The sequence below is a fragment of the Mercenaria mercenaria genome, chromosome 2 (genome assembly GCF_021730395.1).
Source record: "Mercenaria mercenaria strain notata chromosome 2, MADL_Memer_1, whole genome shotgun sequence".
Taxonomy (NCBI): domain Eukaryota; kingdom Metazoa; phylum Mollusca; class Bivalvia; order Venerida; family Veneridae; genus Mercenaria; species Mercenaria mercenaria.
The window spans coordinates 22,863,290-22,882,004 of NC_069362.1; the positions used below are offsets into that span (position 1 = coordinate 22,863,290).

Genomic DNA, 18,715 nt, shown 5'->3' on the forward strand with positions numbered 1-18,715 from the left:
TAAAGCACGTACATACAATGCCTTTAGCAAACATAATATAATTTGGAGCACTGATATTTATATATCTGTAATGTTAATCACAGAGGGGATTATGATACCCACTGCAAAAGAATGAAGGGGATTTTGTAACACCCTGTCATTTTTCAGTGGAGGGGATTTTGATCAAGGGGATTTTGATATACACTCATTTACGGAATAACACTGTTAACGATGTGAATTCTAAATTTGTACTGATTCTTTCTACTGTCATACGATTCATGAAATAAGGGTAAAAATCGTAAAAACAAATTTCATGAAAGAAAGGGAAAAGACTATATAAAGACAGAAGAAAGTAAAAGACATATATTACAACGCAAAAACCATAAAACCATAAAAATACCTATCACTTATAGTAAATGGGGTAACATAATTTTTATGACCCGCCTTGAAACAACACTGACCGGATATTGTTTACCCCTAGGCAATATTGTAATACACGATAAAAGTCAAAGGGTAATTTTAAGATATTTGTTACAATTAAATCAAATAATAGATATCGCAATTTTTTAAAACGAATGATTAAAGAATTTACCAAAAACATGCATTAATTTAAGAATACAGAATAATATGTACAAAGGAGGTTCGGAAAGAAGCAGACAAGGCTATCTTTCAAATTAAAGTTTGGTCATATTATGAATAATAGAAAATGATTTTTTTTTTAAATTATTAAAATTCCCATATGAAGAAAAAAAGATGACCGCGTCGGAGATCGGACCCGGACCGCTACCGCAATAAAAAGTCTCCAGATCGTTTGACAAAAAATAATATAGGTTTCTGGAAATAAATAAATTAATCATCGTTATATTTTTTAAAAATGCTTTGAAACTCAATTACTGACATGCTATATTTTACGAAAACACATGAGAATTAGTTGCTTCAAGTATATTTTGCGATGAAAATTAAAAGCATTTGTATATTTAACGCGAATTGAACACTAAATCCTCCATAGCGTTATTTTAAACGACAGCGGATCTAGGTTTCGGCTTTCTGAGTCCAACAATTAATTTGTTTTAAATTGTCTAATTACAATCTGTTTTTTTTTTTTTTTTTTTTTTTTTTTTTTGTCAATGTGAAGTTGCCTACAATTTATAGGCTTTGAGTTATAACAATTTGTACCGACAAAGTCAGACTAGCAGACGACAATATTTTCCGTAACAGCTTCCGAGTACTTACGGATGACGGCGGAAAAAGCCGGAATTTTTTAAGAAATGTTCACTGTACTCACTAAAATGCAAAAAGGACCAAACAAACCATTATCAAATTTAAAACAAATTACACATAACGAAAATTGAATAATTTTCCTACATTTTTAGGGGTATCGGATTTTTGATTTTTTGCGGAAAATATCTCATTTTATCTGTTATATTTGAATAAGTCAGTTTTTTTTACCCGTTTCCTTCAGAGTCTATATGAACTGAGGTGGGTCTATTTAAAGTCAAAAAGGACCAACCAAATATTAAAATATTTTAAAAAAAAAAAATATAATTCCGGATAAAACTTATTTTGGTTCGTTGTAATAAATTATTACTATTTAAATTTTTTGGTTTCCGAATTTTTGTTTCAAACAGAACTTTTTCTATTTAATTAAGTATTTTTTTCCTATCTGTTATATAGGCAAATTTATCGATTTTCCAATAACGATGTTACTAAAAGTTGGTAATGTCACGAAACTGAGTTATTCCCTACATAATTTGACACCAGGGGTATTTCCCCACTGGAGCCTCGCTCTGGCAAGTGCAGACAAAAACAATAACAACACCAATGGAGGCCAGTAGGTCAGCTGCAAATTTTTAAATTTCATGAAAATAATGACTATGCAAACAACAACAATGTGCAAATTAAACTTAAAAATCACTATTCCATCATATATTATGTAAGTATTTACCTATTACTTTACCCAAATAAAAAAGATTTCAACATCTATTGAAGGTATCCCAGTCTGCAAATGTTTGATTTTTTGCTTTAAGTTTGTTTTTTTTTTTTTTTTTTTTTTTTTTTTTTTTTTTTAAACTGAGAACTTAATCAAGTAATTAGAGTTATGGGGGTCACTACTAGTGATTTAAAAGCTAGGGTTTTATTTTCATGTCAACTGCTTTAGCCTTTTCCAGTCCAACTAATTGTACGCTGGTCGACATATTGTGCTAGTAGGTTACTTATGGGGGATTCTGACCCAACACGAAATTATTTCAGAATCAGCCCAGGTCGTCAAATCATTTTGACCTTCTATCACTGAAAGGATACCTCTTGATCATTTAAATTTGCTGCTTAGTTGAAATATTTGCAAATGAATAATGTGTTCATATATATGCATATTTCAAATCTTTTATGTCTGTACATTCTGTTTAATTCTGAATTTTTCATGCGCCAAACATTATTACCTCTACGCCGTTTGTCTTTTTAAAAATATTTCTTGTTTTTTAATTATGGCGGATATGACGCTCCATAAATATAAAAAGAAATCGAAATGAACTTTACACAGAATTTTAATAAGATGTTGTTAACCACTTAAGCATGACTTCCGGAACATTGACACTAGAATAGATATTAATGGAACAACCATTTTCGTCGCATTTGGATAATTTTTAAGCTAGCGTTATCGATTTTACTTTCTGGTTATGGTAATGTGTAATACATATAAGGTTATATAGTAGGACGAGATAAACAGGTAAACTAGGACGACAGTCATTAATATATACTAGATCACGCAGGTGAACCGGTTAGCCAAACAGTTTAGCAGTGTGGAATAACGCTAATAACATGTAAGTACATATACATTTAAATATATTTACTATCGTTACATTGATAGATTTATTAAAGTATCTAATTACAAAATATTGTTGTATAGGCTTACCGTGATCATTAGAACGTCATATATATAAATATTAAAGATATACAATGTCTAATTTTCACTACAATATTTTATATTTAGATATTCACAGCAAATGTAGAAAATGATTTTCCTCATCCGATATATTTAAATTTGCTAAATAATTACGTATTTAGCGCTACATTCATAATTAAATGTGTCAGTCATTGGTTAAATAACTTCAGTTGGTTTAGTGGTAGCTCTAGTACACACTTTATACTGTGTTCAGTTATACATGTATACAACGTGTACTATTTTTAATCTAATGCATAGTACTGTTAATACACATTAAGTTGTTAATTTTACATTGACATAAACTGTATATGAGCCGTGCAATGAGAAAACCAACATAGTGGGTTTGCGACCAGCATGGATCCAGACCAGCCTGCGCATCCGCGCAGTCTGGTCAGGATCCATGCTGTTCCCTAACAGTTTCTCCAATTCCAATAGGCTTTAAAAGCGAACAGCATGGATCCTGACCAGACTGCGCGGATGCGCAGGCTGGTCTGGATCCATGCTGGTCGCAAACCCACTATGTTGGTTTTCTCATGGCACGGCTCATATGTAGTATTTGTTCATGTTTTCAAATATGAAATTTGGGTCAAGCATACCTTTAAAAATGTTATCGTAGCCAGTGTTAGACTATCCAAGATGTACTTGAAGACTTTAAGTATACGAGAAACGGGGTTTCACCCTTAACTCCAAGCACTGGCTAGATCAGCATTCTTACTTTGTGCTACAGACTAGGTTCTAACTTTCAAAGATACAAATGTCAGAAGTTATTTGAAATAATTAAAGAAGTTGATATTTAGGGGTGTTTTTTTTCTTTCTTTCTTTCTTTTTTTTAAATGAAGTTCTTACTCCGGTAAAATTGAGAACATTTGCACTAGTTGTAAATACGCATTACTATATCTGAGAGAATATTTGTTATAAAAATGTAATTTGCGATTGAAAGTCAAATTCATTAATTTACCCTTTCATAATGCTATCATATAAAATTAAATCAAATTTATGAATTTCTCTAGATCTACAGTGCTGATCGATCTTTCTGTCCTTTTCTTGGTAAATGATATTACGATTTAAAGTTTTCTACAGTATTAAACCCATATCATTCATGCTTAGTATTACAAAACAGTTAATTCAATTATATCTTATCTGTAACTTATTTTTATGTCTCCACAGTTTCAAGATGTTGAGCTTGATAGGTTCACTGGATTTGACATCACTGGTTCCCACCACGTATCAAGCCTCCACCTCTCTCGTGCTGCAGACGACATTTCTTGTTGGTGCCATTTTTGTTGTCTTCAAGTTTATATCTTTCATCAGATATCGTAGGCGCATTGAGAAGATATTCGGCAATCTTCCCGGACCAAAAGAACGCACATGGCTTTACGGGAGTTTTGTTGTTGTAAGTAGAAAGATTATAAGAATCTTTCACAATTTGAAGGTGCGGCACTCGGGTAACTGTTTTGGCGGTGACTCGGCAAAACAGTTACCTGTGAGCCATGCATTTCCATATGCACCTTCCACTGGTGACAGATTCTTTTCTTGCATGTCGTAGTCTTCAAATATTAGAAGAAATAAAATAAAACGAATATTTTTCTTTTAGAAAATATGTTATAAAAGAAGCGAATGAATTCACGCATTCTTTCATAAGCTAAAGCACACGAGCCATATTACATCACAAGTTTTTTTCCAGCACTAACAAACATGGAAAAATGTGTCAAGTGTTTGCGAGAAAACGTGCCTCAATGTAGATGAACGAATCTAATAAAAAAATCTACTTAAATATTTTATAAATAAATACTTATTAGAATCAAGTCATTTTTATAATCACAAAGAAAGGCGCGTTCTATCTAAATTTTGTGGGAATACCATTAAACTTAGTGACATGACCCTTTAAACAAATTCCATTTCCGAAAGGGTATTTATCAAAGCAATGTTGCTGGTGAAAATTTCTATATTTGGTACATTTGTTTTTTATCAGTATTGAGGTTAGCAAGGAGAACGGTGTTATAAATCAGAACGATGTGGGGAGAAAAACATGTATCTGAATAATATTTATTTAGTGTAGGTGTTTGTGCATTAATAACCCCGCATTATGTTATTAGTATTATTATTATACCACATTTATACAACACTCTTTTCATACAAAATATGTGCGTTCAAAAGTGCTTTACAAAGACATTAAAGAACACATACATACAAATATTTATAAATAGGCCTACATGTAAATACATTGGTAAAAGATTAAAAGAAATATAAATAGTAATTTTTATAGTTTATCTTTAAATGGGTTCCACTGTGTGCCAAAGTTTCAGAATTCTGAACAGTTTGTTGCATTTTTTCGGCCTATCATATTTTCAGATGCGAACACTAGATGCGCAAGGAAGGCTTCTAAAATTTGTTGAATGGGGAAACAAATATTCAAAAGAGAAGGGATATGTTCGAGTCTGGGGATCTATGGGACGCCCAGCCATCATTGCCTGCGATCCCTCCAGTATGAAAAGAATTCTGAAAACTGCAGGTGTGTAGTATTTAAGTGCAGGCTTGATGAAAAACTTGTAGAAGATATCCTATTTGGAATTTGGATATTGCCTGAATCTGCCACTTATATTCTTCTACTACACGTGTTTTATCTAGCCGAAATATATTTATAATAACGAATTTATAGATCTGATGAGCTGTCATATTTTTTCTAAAACACAAACTGTCAGTACTTTCAAGTGAGTATTAATGTAGACGGCTCCTTATATTACATTGAAGAAGGGCTATGACAACAGTTTGTACATTGAATGAATAATATATTTCAGAACCAAAGCCTCTTAACCTTACAAGTGGCTACAGAACGTTGAAAGACTGGCTTGGAGACGGATTACTCATTTCCGGTGGCGACAAATGGGCGCGAAACCGCCGTCTGCTCACACCAGCGTTCCATTTCGACATTCTCAAACCGTACATAGACGTTTACAATGACTCAGCAAATGTTTTGATTGTAAGTTTTTTTTAAACGTTATCCTATAGTTAAAATGGTTTCGCTATACATGACTCAAAAACAGGGATCTTGCGCTATTCACTCTGTGATGTTTCTGCTATGCGTTTCTTTATGTCTAGGAAAGTTAAACGTGTTTTAACAACTAACCTGTAATAAACGCCGAGGCAAGATTGCTGTCTTACCGTGACTGTGTGCGGCTGTTCTTTGCAATTCCTTTTAATATATATATATTTTTTTTATTCCCCTTATTTCGAGGACCCGGGAGGCATATAGTGTTTGAAATGTCCGCACGTCGCATTTTCTTGTGTACTCAACTCATACAGTTTTCGTCTAATTCAAATGAAACTTGGTATAAATCATCACAAGTGGACACGTAGTATTATCCTCCTTGACCCTGTAAAAGCAAAGTTTTCCCGTTGATTTGGTTAAAATAGGGATTTTTACTTATCTTGGTAACATTCATGGATCTTCATAAAACTCTACATAATTCTAGATCACTATAAGGGGTAGTTCACGCGCAACTTCGTCAGGATCACTTCCGTAACTTTAGTTATCGGTCTTTAATTGTTTTACATTCCATAAAATCCCACCTAACAAAGTAATCTATAGATGGATCTTCATCAAATTTTATCAAGTATAAATTATTATAAGGTGCTGGTGCATGCACATCTTTCATGAGACTGTCTTCAGTAACTGCAGAATTATTTCCCTTTAATTGATTTAAGATTCATAGATACATCTGTAAATGAAATATCTTTCAAAATATAGTCTCCTAATTCATAAAACAACCTACTAGTATTCGGATGACGATATAAATTCTCTGACTTTGCTTGTTATTTTCAGAATTTTTCGCTTTTAACTTCACGATATTGATTGATCAGTTTAATTTGTAACCTAGATTCATTACTAACTCCTTCTAAAAATGGTATACTTTTCCAGTATAACATTAATTTTAGATAGTTTTGTTGTTCTGGTTACAGGGGAAGCTAGGGAAGTTCGCAGATGAAAAGAAGGAATTTGAAATATTTCAGCAGATTTGTTTATGTACACTTGACATCATCTTAAGATGCGCCTTCTCGTATGACATTGATGTGCAACGTAGCGGGTATGTACATGTACGTACGAATTTGAAGCATAACTGGTCAGACGTATCTGAATCTTTATCGATTTCGTAGTGCAGTTAGCATTAAAGTAGATCTATAGAGAGTCTTACCTCTATTGTAAATATATTCATTACCGATTCAGCATATATATATATATATATATATATCATGTCGACTGACCGAAGGGAAAGGTTGTGATAATAAAGCTGGATCCATATTCGTCATAAGTTAGACTGCTATTTTTTCCCCTGTAATTGTTAATTAGAGGAGGTTTTATATTGAAACTTAGCATGAATTAGCCTTCCACAACTAGTGATACAGCTAGATGCTGAATTTTCAGCATTACAATTTTACTATATACAAAGTATACTGGTAAAATAATTAGACTAAGTTTTTAAAAAGGTTGTAGAAAACGGAGCCAGACAGCGCTGTAGGACCATGTTTTTCCCAAATCACATTTTTCACATACATGTACTTAGAATAAGATCTTACTCTTCACCCTTTTAATTGATTAAATTAGACATAAATTAGACGTGTTTATCAAAAAAGCGAGTTAAGAAAAATAAAATAATAATTTTCAGAGGTTCGGATTTGGTGATGCAAAGCATTTTTGGCGTCATCATCATCATATCGTATAATTATCATTTTCTCGAGTTCGGGTTCAGACCGGATTTCTACCCTCCGACCGCCAGTCCAGCTCGCGACCTGCTCGTTCACACAGTGCTAAGATGATAAACACACATGCCCGAGTCGCATGAAAAACTTTTCAGGGATTTAGGAGATATGGAGCGAAACAACATATCATAAAATGTCTTTGACCACAGATCAATATGTAATCTTAATATTGATCTGTCAGAGCATGTGCTCTGTACATGGTCTTGTCGCATGTGAATACTTGTGCTATGTTTAAAAATCCTCATTCCATTACAAAGTTAGAGCACATACCCAAAATCCTAACGTTCCGACAGCTGTGAGCGAACTTGTTAAAGCTGACAACGCTCCCGGAAAAGGTATACGTTAGCCTGATTTGATAAAGACCATTTATAGCATACGACTTATAGAAATTTCATTTTGGAGTCTATAACCTAGCAATGTGGTCCAGGTCCAGATGTAAAGGTACGCGTTTAGGGGTAAAAATACAGGTTAACATTAAAAAGCGAAAAGTACGATTTCATGTCACATCAAATACCGTCATCGATTACTAATTTCGCAGAAAATATGAAATGTGTGACTGTGCTGCGTGAAAAATAAAAATCCCATTCTTCACATTTGTGACGAATAGCATTCAGTTCTTCACACTGTCTGTGAAAAAATGTGATTAGAGAAAAAGTATGGTCCTACTTAGCGCCAATGCTTTTGATTAAGCCTTGTTTAAGACTTTGCTTACTCAGACCGTCGGAGATACAATGTTTTTAAAAAGAGCGTTTAAATCTGTAATTCTACTGAATGTTGCATATCGATTATGAATTGTTCTAGATCAAATATGATAATGTAATGTATTATACCTTTCAGAGAAACACACCCTTATGTACAAGCAGTGAGCGACTTAGCAATAAACAACTCTCAGCGTCTCAGGTAAAGAGATGTTACTTTTTAGCACCTACTTCTGCTATATGTGTGAAACAAGACGGAATAGAAGCAGAACATACTTTTTTATTATAAGATTCCTTATACAAACCACTGTTCAATAGTCTATGTCATATGACCTGTCTATAGTCAATCCATATGTTTTCAGGGTTAAGTAAAAACCTGAAGAAGAAATTTCCCTGTTGCCCTCTAATACTCGTGTAACACTTACTGAATGACTTGTCGGTCAAAAGTCAAACGTTTTACTCAAAACCCGAAGGTGAGATGAGTGTATAATATATTTATTACATACTCGTTTCTATTTCCCGTTAAGTTACACTGGTACCGGAAACGTCAATATTTTTCCATACACTGACGCCTGAATTTCATATCGGGTGCGTGACGTAATTCAGTGTCACTGTTGTTGCACTATTTTTTTCTATTTAGTTCAGTATTGTCAATCCTATTCAGGCTATTGAACATATTTATGATATTTACATAATATTTATACGTGTAGATGCGTATGTAATAAAAAGGTTATTATCTTTGCATCGGGAAATATGCACTCGTTCTTCAGCGGAAGAATATTGCGCTCCTAAAGTCGCGCAATATTTCCACTGAAGAACTCGTGCATATTTCCCGATACAAAGCTAATAACCTATAAATATCCTACATGTCAGAACATAATGAACCGATGACTTTGAAATATGCATATGCCATCAGATATTGGTTTGTGTTTTCAGAATTTAGAAAGGAATTTAATTTGTCACTGATTGTAAATAAAATAAAAAGTGTTTTAAGGACTGTACGCATTTTCATAAATAATGAATGTTTGAACGGTTTTACAGAAACCCACTGCTGGCACCAGATATCCTTTTCTACAGAACGAAAATGGGTAAAAAGTACCAACAGGACTGTGATTTTGTTCATAGCGTAGCAGAAGACATTATCGATAAAAGAAGGCGTGTTCTGGTAAAACTGCATTTTTATTCAATATTTAATCTCGTTAGATCTCGCAGTAGTCGGCTTTTGCTTGATATTATGTACAGTGGGATCGAATCGGAATTTGAATCAGTACATTAAGAGATAAAAAAAATGAACTACCCTTAAGCTTGTTGGTGTTATTTGTATTAATCCACACATTTCAAATAACACATAAATACTTCATGACTTCCAGTTTTCCGTACCGCTGCGGATTCGTACCCAAGCTGGTCTTGAACCTTTCATATGATGCTCGTCTATAATAATAATGCCCTGAGTTGTTTCCAGTGTCTTCGCTTGCCGTTGTAAGCTGCAAACTCTCTCCATATTCCTGAAATGAAATCAACACAAATAACAAAACGTAGTATGGCAAAATATCGGTAAGATTCAAATTTTACTTTCAATTTTTCCATTTACTTTGTTGTGTTTATCATTTCTTTTGTTCTAAACAGTTACATGTATTCTTTATTTCAGGAGAAGCTTGGAGAGCCCAAGTCTAGAAAGTATCTGGATTTTCTGGACATTTTGCTCACAGCTAAAGACGAAAATGGAACAGGGTTGTCGGACATGGATATAAGAAACGAAGTGGATACATTCTTGTTTGAAGGTCAGTCAACTAGAAGACAATTGTATACTCCTAGTGTAGAGATGAAATATTGAACTGATTTTCAAAATGGTAACGTTTCAGTTTTACGTTTTACATAATTATTTAGTTTTAAAATTGAATTAGGAATAAAGCAGTGACGCAGATGATAGTTTTATAATCATTCTTCAGTGTGGAGTTTCATTACACAAATGTATCGCAGCAGATATTGTAGACAGTGGGTTTTCATTTTCTTCTTTAAGGTCACGATACAACAGCGAGCGCCATCTCGTGGATTTTGTATTCCCTAGCAAAACATCCGGAATACCAGGAGAAATGTCAGGAAGAAATTGATGATCTGTTACAAGGAAGGGAGACAGACGACATCAAGTGGTAAATATAATTTTTGAAAATGCTTGAAATGGGCTCAACATAACTATACTGATCAACGTTTTCTTTGAATCAGTCTTTTAATTTTGAATTCCTTCTTTAAGTATCGCAAAGGAACATACTAGTTGTATCATAGAATGATAGAAGAAATGTTTTGAATGTAAAATGTGTTTTATTAAGACCAAACTTTTACTGGTAGATATATTGCCTGACGTATTTTGCGGTTTTGTTAGGATAAATAGCCTCTAAGTCTCTAATCAACCCTATGCATTTAATACCCAGATGGTAACTACATAACTAGAAAATTTCCTCAATTGAGTCACGCCTGTAAAGAAATTTAATCCATATTGCAGTGTCAGGTTAATGAGTGTTCTTTTTTAATGAATTCTTTATATCATGTCTGTACCTGTGTACTTAGGTCAGATCTCCCGCATCTAGAATACCTAACAATGTGCATAAAGGAAGGTATGCGGTTGCACTGTCCAGTGGCCATAGTCGCTCGTGTAACAACAAAACCTTTTGATCTCGGAGATACAATTGTACCAGCAGGCACAAATGTGCAAGTTAGTATATGCCCTGTTTAAAATTTGTTATTAAGTGCTTTTTTATTCCTTACATTTTTTGTACCTATTCTATGTACGTAGGTCTGATCTTCCGCATCTAGAATACCTAACTATGTGCATAAAGGAAGGTATGCGGTTGCATTGTCCAGTTGCCATAGTCGGCCGTGTAACAACAAAACCTTTTGATCTGGGAGATACAGTTGTACCAGAAGGAACCTCAGTTATAGTTAGTATCAGTTTTTTCAAAACCATTAGTTGCCATAACGATAAAACTGCGATTGTTGAAAGGGAAAGACGGTAATCACTGTTTGGCAGTTTACGATTTAATGTGATCTACAGTACGTGAGGCAGAAATGGTTTTATCCAAATACGTTATATGTATATAGATGGTTCATCAAAGACGTAGTACCTTTAAACTAAACTGAACACTGAAAGTTGCGTATTCAAACTTCTTTGGAGTAAGTGTAATGTTTTAAATGATGGGTCTGGCAGGGGCTTATACCCTCACTTTTAGATGAAACTAGTATTGCTGGGATGACAAACTTTCATTTCTACTCCTGAGGAAACATAAATTACCTTAACGTTGTCTTGCAGATTAACATATGGATGCTACATCACAATGAACACGTGTGGGGACCAGATCATATGGAGTTTAAACCAGAAAGGTTTTCTAAAGACAATGTAACAAAGATGGACCCGTACCAGTTTGTGCCGTTCTCTGGAGGACCACGGTAAGACACCTGTTCATGTATCTTGTCACCTTAAAAAGGACGGTAAACGATGATTTGACGAGAAAAAAATATTCTGATCTCCTGCTTCTTATCTCATCTTCATATCAAGACATTCACTGGTACAAACTACATTCCAATTTTCCGCATACAAGTTTCCGATGGAGACATTTCTAAAGTGGAAATTTTAAGAAATTCCCCCAGGTGGCACATTGGTCTATTTTAAGGTGAATGTGCACATTTATAGATTCGATGAAAACGGTCAGCCGACCCTTTTATACACAGCATAAACATTTTAGAACAAAAATCGCCTTATTTATGAAGTTGATGTATACGATCCTGAGACAAGCATTTATTTAGCAGTTTCTGGGTTAACCGTGCAGAAAGCATTTGAAAACTCTTTGTCATTGAATGCTTCCGTGACGAATATATGAGGTCATTCGTCCCCAATCTCTGATTAATGTGGGAAAATTGTCAGGTACTTACCGTAAACCAGTCAGGACTGATAATGGTTAGGTATCGTTTGAAACTTGTTTTAAATCAAAATAAAGCAAAATAAGTTGTTTGGCGTTGCGTGAAGAATTATATAGTTAAATTTATGTATTAAGTAGTTGAGACCAATTGTGGTGCAGTAGAACTATTTTTGAAAAATATTTTATTACAGGAACTGTATCGGACAGAACTTTGCCATGAATGAAGAGAAAGTAGTTCTCGCAAAACTACTGCACAAGTAAGTTAGAATTAATGTATAAACGTGTTAGTCGTTTGATAATATTCAATTTAATAATTGAATATGTTAGTACTTTAATGAAATAAAAAATATTGCAAATAAAACTATTGAAAATAGAAAAAAGTGATTCAGACACAATATAATTCTATTCAGTCATTCATCATTGCAAGAAATTATCAGTGCTGATTTTCTATTCTATTTTCAGTTTCAAATTTAGCCTAAAGCCAGATCATGAGGTGAAGTGGCGTTTGTCAGCTGTTATGCGGGCCCAGGACGGCATCTTGGCGACTGTGGAACGCAGGAAACACTGAGTGTAGTTTCGTCTGAAAGTTACTTTGTTCATGGAAGATATTATTTCAGCACTAAATTTAATCAGATTCATTTTTCATGAAGGCCAAGTTCAAACTGCAAAGAATTTGAGAACGTATTCTTTAATGTCATAACACTGTGACTCCATTGTGTTTAAAATACACGTATCTCAATATATGTTGTCTCGATCTCCATAAACATAATTGTACGAATGAAAATAAAAAACTAATACTTTTACGAGACATCGTCGTATATCAAGGAATCACATATTTCGCAGATGGTTCTTTTAACGTGGCAACGCTCATTATATATTCTGCAAATGAAGCATGAATCTGCGTTATGGCAGATCATCAAAGAACTAATGGAACGCGTTTTAACCTGTGATATGAGAATTATTTATACAAGCATCGCTTGACAAAACTGTGTATACATTTATAGATTCTGCATTTTACTATACTCAGATTTTCTTTGCATGTGTATGAATGACGTAGAAAGTAGTTGTTGTAATTGTTGTTGTTTTTTTAAACTTTTTTCAAAACAAGAATTTAAAGATATGAAGTCTGTATTATATGTCTTTCATTTTTTTACATTTATTTTCATGTAATGAATATCGAAATAAATGTTTTAAGTAAAGTATATGTGTAATATGGAACAATAAAATGGTACGAATCAAATCTTCTTTTTATATTCATTATTTTATTCATACGATTTCATGAAAATTAAGTTTTTCTTAGTTGTGTGGGCTGTTACCTGCATTTATAATTTCGTTAGCCTAAGATTCCCAATTTCATTACCCTGATATTCCTTATTAATTAGCCAGAGATTACCAATTTATTAGCCTGAGATTCCCAGTGTATAAGCCTGATATTCCCAATTTATTAGCCTGAGATTCCCAGTTTCATTAGTATGAGGTTCCCAATTTATTAGCCTGAGATTCCAAAATTATTAGCCTGAGATTCCCTGTTTATTAGCCTGAGATTCCCAGTTTCATCATTCTCGCATACCAGAGGTCTACCGTGGTTCCCCGGATGAATTTCTGGCACATTTTGCCGATATTTGGGGTTTGGTTGCATTACAGGTAAAACGTTCCAGCCAATCAGCGTCGTTTCGCAACAAAATGTAGCAAACCAATCAAAATCACGAGGTTCCCAATTTAATGGCCTGAGATTCCCAGTTTCATTTACATGAGATTCCCAATTTCATTAGCCCGAGAGTCTCGATTTTATAGGGAAGAAGAAGAATAATAATTGCGCGCTCTACAAAATGAAATAAACTTTCCTACCTTTCTAGGTTGCCAGGGATACTAGCTGTCATGCAAAGGCTTTATCAAACTTTTTTTCAGTATTAAAGGTACATGGTTTGTTTAAGATGTGAGTCATAGTTAGGGAACTTTGATCTGATGTTATTTGAAGACAACGAAGCGAAAATTTCGTAGGCGTTTGAAAGCATTTGGTTGTTCAATAGCTGTTTCAGTGGGATCTCTTTTATTGTGTCGAGCTGGCAAGTGTGTTTGGTTTCGGGTCTGATCACTCTTACAAGCCACAGGACCAAAAATCTGACGAAGTGCTAGCCGATGGTGTTGACATTAGACGGACTAAAAGCTGTACTGTTGCGCATTTTAAACGTTTTTTGTTTGATTTTAGTCCCAAAGATTTATATATTTACACATATACTTGTTTCCTTTTTACACAATATAAAATATTCGTGCAACCAATAATATAATAGAATAAGACTTGAAAATACCAGATGACCAATTTCTGTAAGTCTGTTTCATATAATTGATATGTGCCTCATAATTAAACAAGCGAATTCCGCAAAGTTGTTTCATGAATAAGGGTAGTATATTTTGAAAGATATTTTATTTCCAGATAAACACAAGTTATGTACAACAGGACCGTGCAACAGTTTGTTGGTTTCTGTTTTTAACAAAAACGTCTGATCTCTAGTGAAGTGAAGTTTTACAATGCTCCATCAGTGGACTTTAAAACAATCAAAGGGCAATAACTCTGCAGTTACTGAAGAGATTCTGATGAAAGAATTCCATATATCACCGTCCTATAGTGATCTATATTTGTGTAAAATTTCACGAAGATCCATAAATGGATTACTTTGATATGTGATAATTTATGAATTGTAAAATAATTAAAGGGTACTTCTCTGATTAATGAAGGGATCCTAACGCAATTGTGCATGCACCACTGCCCTATAGTGTTCTATATTTGTGTAAAGTTTCATGAAGATTCATCAACAGGTTAATTAGATACAGTCAAAATCCCCAATTTTTTACCAAATCAAGGGAGAAAACTCTGCCTTTACTGGGTTAAGGGGATAGTACTACAGACCAAGTTTTATGAAAATCCATCAAGCGGTTCATGGGAAGAAGTCTCTTGAAGGTTTTTTTCTGTTGTTAGCTTTATCGACCCCTTAAATGGTCCGAGTATCCTCATTTGATCGAAATAATGCTACAGACCAAATTTTATGAAAATCCATCAAGCGGTTAGAAGAAGTCGTTAATAAGTATTTCTACTTTCTGATCTAGCGGCCCCTGTAAAGGGCCAAGCTCCCCCTTCTGAATTAAATTTAGAAAGGACATTATAATGATGCTACAGACCACAGGCGGTTCATGAAAAGCCGTTTAAATGTATTTCTATTTTTAGGCCTAGCATCCCGGACAATGGACCTAGCGCCCCCATTTGAACACATTTTGGAAGGGACATCATGACGATGCTACATACCAGGATTAATGAAGCTCCATCAAGCGAAGTCGTTTAACTGTATTTTGTTTTTCTATTTTTAGCTCTTACGGCCCGTAAAAAGGGCCGAACTGCCCCTTTTGAATAATGTTTAGAAGGAACATTATAATGAAATGAAGACCCACCAGGCGGTTCATGAGAATTCGTTTAAATGTTTACTATTTTCAGCTGCAGTGGCCTCTATTTTGGAGAGGACCTCATAATGATGCTACAGAACTGGTTTGATGAAGATCCATCATGTTTTTAGCTGTAGTGGTCCCTAAAAAAGGCCAAGTGCCATTAAGTGAGCAAAATTTGGAGAAGGTCTTATAATGATTTCACAGACTAAGTTTTATGAACATTCATCCAGCGGTTCACGTGAAGAAGTCGTATAAAAGTATTTCTATTTTTAGCTTTTGCAACCCCAAAAGCGGTTCGTGGGAGGAAGTCGTTTAAAGATATTTCTAGTTTTAGCTGTTGCAGCCCCTAAAAAGCGGCCGAGCTTCCCCCACCCCCCACCCCCATATTTTAAAGAGGACCTCATAATGATGCTATAGACCAGAAAAAGTCGATTCGAAGGTTTTTCTATTTCTTTCTCTAGCGGATTCTAAAAGGGGCCAAGTGCCACCGTTTTAGGAATCATATTAACGATTATGGAATGTATCTGTCGGAATAAGATACTTTTAAAACAATTTTATTCCACATTTTTACAACGGGTAAATATGATTACCGTTAATAAATGAACCATAAATATCACGATACGTTTGATCAAATAAGTAGTAAGTCCGCATATAGAATTTGGGGACAAAAAAGGTATGGTCAGACGTAGGACTCGAACCCACAACCCTGATATTGGCAGCTAAACGCTTTGTCCGCACAGCTACCTGCACTTGCGACAGTATATTATACAGTTATTGACTTATGTTGAGGTCAATATGTGTTTTTACGGACCTGTAAAAATGATATTGACCGATAGGTCTGTAAAAACACATATTAACCGAAACATAAATCTATAATTGTTACATTATATGCCCTTCTCGAATGTTTTCATTCGACTGGCCCATATTTCATACATATAAGAAAAAGTCATTATCACTTTTGCAGGTCAATATCGCTTTTTGCGGACCCGCGCGTGCACTCATTTCGACCAATCAGATGAGCGCATTTGAGAAAGGTATATAATATCAATTAATAATTATATATGTAATATCTAGTTATATCGCTATTTATGTTCGAACACCGAAAAGTAATTTACGGAAATATACGGAATTTTCATGAGTGCCAGGTCAGCACTTACGGACAATAACATCATTGAAACATGTTGAATATACATCATATCTAAAGTATGTGTTGTTGGTTAGGATATACTCGTACATGACATTGTGTAAGTAAATAATTTATATATCAAATTTAATACTGTTCGCGGTTTGCAATTATTTAAAAAAGAACTTATACAATATATTCTCTGATATAGTATGAAAACATGTTCAAGCAAGGTTTTAACTGACTAATTATTGCATATATAATACTGGCATATTCAAAATAACTTACCATGTTGCTGAAAATGCATTTTCTCTAACGTCCTTTTGTAAAGCCGGAACATTAAATTAAACAAGCTCCTAGTATCAGGGACGACAGGTGTAAGTAGTATGAATCCATTCCGACTTTTTTCAAATTTAAGATGAAGAACGGAAGGCACAGTTTCACCAGTGTAGTGGTAAAGCCAGTTTCATGGATGAGTGCAGGATAACATATCATCCTTTGGCGAATTAACAAATAATCAAGGCCTTCGAGTTGTTTATCGTCTAATTAACTACGGTTCAGAGTTCAGATGCGTAGGAATTGAACGCCCGTGTGGTAAAATACTGAAGCATCTGAACGATGAACCGTGGTAAATTAGACGATAAATCACAAGAAGGCCTTGATTGTTTTCATTCTGACATGCTCATTGACACATTTAAAGAAATATTATGCTGGACTTCATTTACCCGAGGATTAATGTATCGGACGTCATGTAGCAATTTGACGTCATAATGCTCTCTTACCGGTCCGCGTGTCAACCGTTGTTTATCGCAGAATATACAGAGTTTTATTCCTTCTTTGTTTAACTGGAAGTCACGATGTTAGAATTTATATTATTATGATAATTTATCAATAACTTAATTTATTGCAAATAATATATTACATAATATAAATTGAAGTTCTAAAATGACTATGAAGAGTGCAGAGTCTTTACGTTTTAGTTATGTAAGTATATTTTAACATTTCGGGATTTTATTTCTGTTTATGTAAATAATACGTTATTTCTCCATTTCTTCAGACGATAATATTTTGTGTCAGTCACACTACACCGTATAGCGTTAACGAATGCCCAACGTATAAAACATTGCGGTAGAAAGTTATCCGGTGACGAAAGGCATCCGCTGCTGCTGCTCGGTGCTCTCGTGATCAGTGTATGGGGCGCATAAAACGCACAATGACCGCAAGATCAACGCACATATACAGGGCGAACAACGTCGTACTGGTAACGGACTTGTACCGCGTAAAACGTAAGCGCAACGCATGAGAAACTGACAAAACGTTCTTTGAACGTTTGACGAATGTATTGTTAGTTATCGTCCTTTGAACATACGTTACATCCGTTGCATGTCCGGTAGTAGTTCGGCAGTGAGTCAGGTCCACCGGACAAGAACAGAATAAGGAACGCACGAGTAACGAACAAAACGCATATCAGCGCATTGCTACCGTACATCTAACGGACTTTGTCCGGTGGTGTACGTTCCAAATTTTGAACATGCTCAAAACCTTCCACCGGATGGAACGAACATCGCCGGACAAGGAGCGCAGGCACCGCTTGAGAAACGGAAAAAAATAAAACGCATACAAACGGACACGAACGGATTGAAAATTTGTCATACGTTGGAAGTCCGTTAACGCTATACGGTGTAGTGTGACTAACCCATTAGTTATGCGAGGGTCTCTAAATGATACCACGCAAAAAGCATGGATCAAAATCAGCATGTATATCCGTGCAGTCTGATCAGGATCCATACTGTTCACCATTCAGACAGTATAGGTACCAAGAGATGTTCAGGTACAGTATGGATCATAATGATCAACGTCATGCAAA

The 18,715-nt window shown here is 34.7% G+C and overlaps 1 protein-coding gene across 2 annotated transcripts; it reads left to right on the forward strand.

Moving 5' to 3' along the window:
* The first annotated feature begins 2,557 nt into the window (after positions 1–2,557).
* Positions 2,558–13,527, forward strand: LOC123563501 (leukotriene-B4 omega-hydroxylase 3-like). 2 transcript variants are annotated; one of them, XM_053532448.1, is made up of 13 exons: positions 2,558–2,798; positions 4,088–4,313; positions 5,273–5,432; positions 5,719–5,900; positions 6,881–7,005; positions 8,516–8,578; positions 9,418–9,541; positions 10,025–10,157; positions 10,397–10,526; positions 10,942–11,086; positions 11,681–11,817; positions 12,479–12,544; positions 12,750–13,527. In XM_053532448.1, the coding sequence occupies exons 2-13, from the start codon at positions 4,095–4,097 to the stop codon at positions 12,853–12,855; spliced, it is 1,590 nt and encodes a 529-aa protein (XP_053388423.1). In that variant the 5' UTR covers positions 2,558–2,798; positions 4,088–4,094; the 3' UTR covers positions 12,856–13,527. The 2 variants fall into 2 exon arrangements, with proteins under 2 accessions (XP_053388423.1, XP_053388416.1); XM_053532441.1 differs by lacking the exon at positions 10,942–11,086 and adding an exon at positions 11,168–11,312 and having other exon boundaries at positions 2,560–2,798.
* The last annotated feature ends 5,188 nt before the right edge of the window (positions 13,528–18,715 follow it).

What these genes read in the sequence shown, in the direction of transcription:
- LOC123563501 (XM_053532448.1), top strand. Translation starts at nt 4,095, where the DNA reads ATGTTGAGCTTGATAGGTTCACTGGATTTGACATCACTGGTTCCCACC. An exon ending in AACAACTCTCAGCGTCTCAG is followed by an intron (nt 8,579 to 9,417) that starts GTAAAGAGATGT and finishes ACGGTTTTACAG; the next exon opens with AAACCCACTGCTGGCACCAG. An exon ending in CTCGCAAAACTACTGCACAA is followed by an intron (nt 12,545 to 12,749) that starts GTAAGTTAGAAT and finishes TTCTATTTTCAG; the next exon opens with TTTCAAATTTAGCCTAAAGC.